This window comes from Leiobunum rupestre, chromosome 1, assembly GCF_980474605.1.
Source record: "Leiobunum rupestre chromosome 1, qqLeiRupe1.1.hap1, whole genome shotgun sequence".
In the NCBI taxonomy this organism is placed as follows: domain Eukaryota; kingdom Metazoa; phylum Arthropoda; class Arachnida; order Opiliones; family Sclerosomatidae; genus Leiobunum; species Leiobunum rupestre.
In genome coordinates this window covers 91,972,089-91,974,268 of record NC_143384.1, presented here as the reverse complement: position 1 = coordinate 91,974,268, position 2,180 = coordinate 91,972,089, and the positions used below count along the sequence as shown (strand labels likewise).

General features: G+C 45.6%; 1 protein-coding gene across 2 annotated transcripts; it reads right to left on the bottom strand.

The window, feature by feature from the left end:
- Window positions 1-655: 655 nt before the first annotated feature.
- LOC149968928 (uncharacterized) lies at window positions 656-1,731 on the bottom strand. Of its 2 annotated transcripts, XM_090173921.1 has the most exons (4): window positions 1,706-1,731; window positions 1,493-1,601; window positions 1,105-1,415; window positions 656-1,024 (listed from the first exon to the last, which is right to left on the bottom strand). In XM_090173921.1, exons 3-4 carry the CDS (start codon window positions 1,370-1,372, stop codon window positions 981-983), a joined length of 312 nt encoding a protein of 103 aa, XP_090030047.1. In that variant the 5' UTR covers window positions 1,373-1,415; window positions 1,493-1,601; window positions 1,706-1,731; the 3' UTR covers window positions 656-980. The 2 variants fall into 2 exon arrangements, with proteins under 2 accessions (XP_090030047.1, XP_090030039.1); XM_090173913.1 differs by having other exon boundaries at window positions 1,493-1,721.
- Window positions 1,732-2,180: the final 449 nt, after the last annotated feature.

Below are 2,180 nucleotides of genomic sequence, written 5' to 3'. Positions count from 1 at the left end.
GTAGATCAGAGTAGTTAGTCGTCTCGACTCATAAGAAGAGACAACCTTTTGGCGCTCCATGATCTGGTTGACTAATCCAGGAATGTTCTGAGTGTAAGAGAGCGCAAAGTCGCGTATGTATTTTTTTCGCCTTTTCACAGACTCGAGGAAGTCCTCAAAGACGTCGTCTTCAAGGGCGTTCTTTTTTGATGGTGAGTTCAGTGGTGATCCAATTTGCGTACCAACAGTGGGCTCTTCGGTAGGAGACACAGTTGTCTGTGGCTCGGGGAGTTGATTGTCAGTTGGTCGTGGCAAATTGGACGGCGAAGGATGCGGCGGGGATAGAGGGTTAGGCGTTGTTTCCTTTACGGAGGATAGGATCTCGTCGGAGGGCTTCGTAATAAGATCCCTCTTTCCTGTGATGCAATCCCCTGGCGGTAAAGTTTTACACGAAGGGTTCACAGGGGGGGGGGCGGTTGACTGCGGTGGTGAAAGGCGGAGCTGGTTATTATCGTTAGAAGAAGTAGTGACTTGTTGATGAGAGTCCACTTGTAGGTTAGGTTTTTTGGCAGGTGAGCGAAGTGGTGTCGTCGCAGTAGAGACTAGTAAAGTATTCGGGGGGGGCAGAGTTGCTAGTTGGCGCCGGTAGAACATGTATAGTTTCTTGGTGGTTGTCTTCCAAGTTAGAGTGCGGGCCAAAGGGGTTAAACGTTGGTTCATGTACGATAGTAGATTTGGTTGGGGATCGTGGGCTTTCACGCAGCGGAACAGTTATCCAGTCGGAATTGTCGCTAGTTTCATTATTGTGAGACTGTTGTAGTGTTTGGTCCGTGAAAGTTCCTGTTGAAGTGGTGAGAGGGATTTTAACATGGGTGGTATCGTCCTGGTGTTTTTCGTTATTTGAAGGTTGGGCATAGCATCGATCCGAGGTGTGGCCTTTTTGCTTACAGTTTTCGCATACTTCGTCTCCCACGAGAAGGAACATAGTATACGGGTTGTTGTCAAAGTCGAAGGATATTTGTGCAGGTGAAGGGTTGTCTTGATCCTGAATGAAGTAGGTTTGTCTCTTTCCATTGAAAAAATAGGAGCCTGACGTCTTGGATGTTATTGGAATGTAGGTAATACCTGAAGTTAGTTTACCATGGTTTTCTAGCATTGGCTTAATTAAGCTGTGCGAAACTTCGGGACAGAGACCCAAGATGGTAAGTTTCTCTGATGATCGAATTAGACTCCGACACGATGTGTGGATGCCGTTGATATCGAAACCGGCGGTTGTGAGATCATCAACCAGGCATTCACTAGATAAATAGGCCCAGGTTTTGTTATGCGATTTTTTGTGAACGAAGGTAAAAACTGTAAAACCCCTGGTAATATGGTCTCTACCACAGTTCATGAACCATGGGATCTAGTGAGTGTAGATTTAATGGGGCCTCTACCTGAAAGTTATAATAGAAACAAAAAATTAACTGTCTTTGTTGACATTTTACGTGTTATTTAGAAGTAAAACACCTACGGGATATTACAGCGCTGACCTTATGTGAAGCCCTTCAAGAACTAATTATCCGATGGGGGGCGCCAAAAGCAATTCTTTACGATAATGGAGCCCAATTCACTTCGAGCCTCTGGAAGGAATGTTGCCTATTATTTAACATTCAAACAAAATACACCTCACCTTATCATCCTCAATCGAATCCTACAAAGTGAGTGAACAAGGAAATAGGCATACTCTTATCCATGCACGTAGGAAATGACCATCGCTGTTGGGACACTAGTTTAGCTAGCTTGCAGCACGTGCACAATAATAGTCCCCATGATACCACTGGTAGAACTCCTTTCTATCTAAATCATGGCCGAGAAGCTCGTAAACCCTGGGAATCCTATCAGGACCTAGTGGAACGAGTGAATATTAATGAAGCCTCCGAAGAAACGCAACAACGGTTCTTAGCCCTTCGGACTGAACTGGAGCAAGCTGAAAGAACTATTTCACGGAATCAGGAGAAACAGCGTAAATACTACAATCTACGACGGGAGGCTGTGTTGCTAGAACCCGGAATGCTAGTATGGAGAGAAAATCATCCTCTATCCAGGGCTGAGATCCATCATTCCGCCAAGCTCGCACCCAAATGGTTGGGACCCTTAAAGGTGCTCAGTAAATCGCCCATGACTTGGTCTACGAGGTAGAATATCTCGGAACTGGGCTA

Bases quoted from the DNA above. Each gene is read 5' to 3' on its own strand.
- LOC149968928 (XM_090173921.1), bottom strand. From the start codon at position 1,372: ATGAACTGTGGTAGAGACCATATTACCAGGGGTTTTACAGTTTTTACC. The intron at 1,025-1,104 runs GTATTACCTACA...TACTTCATTCAG, and splicing joins CCATGGTAAACTAACTTCAG to GATCAAGACAACCCTTCACC.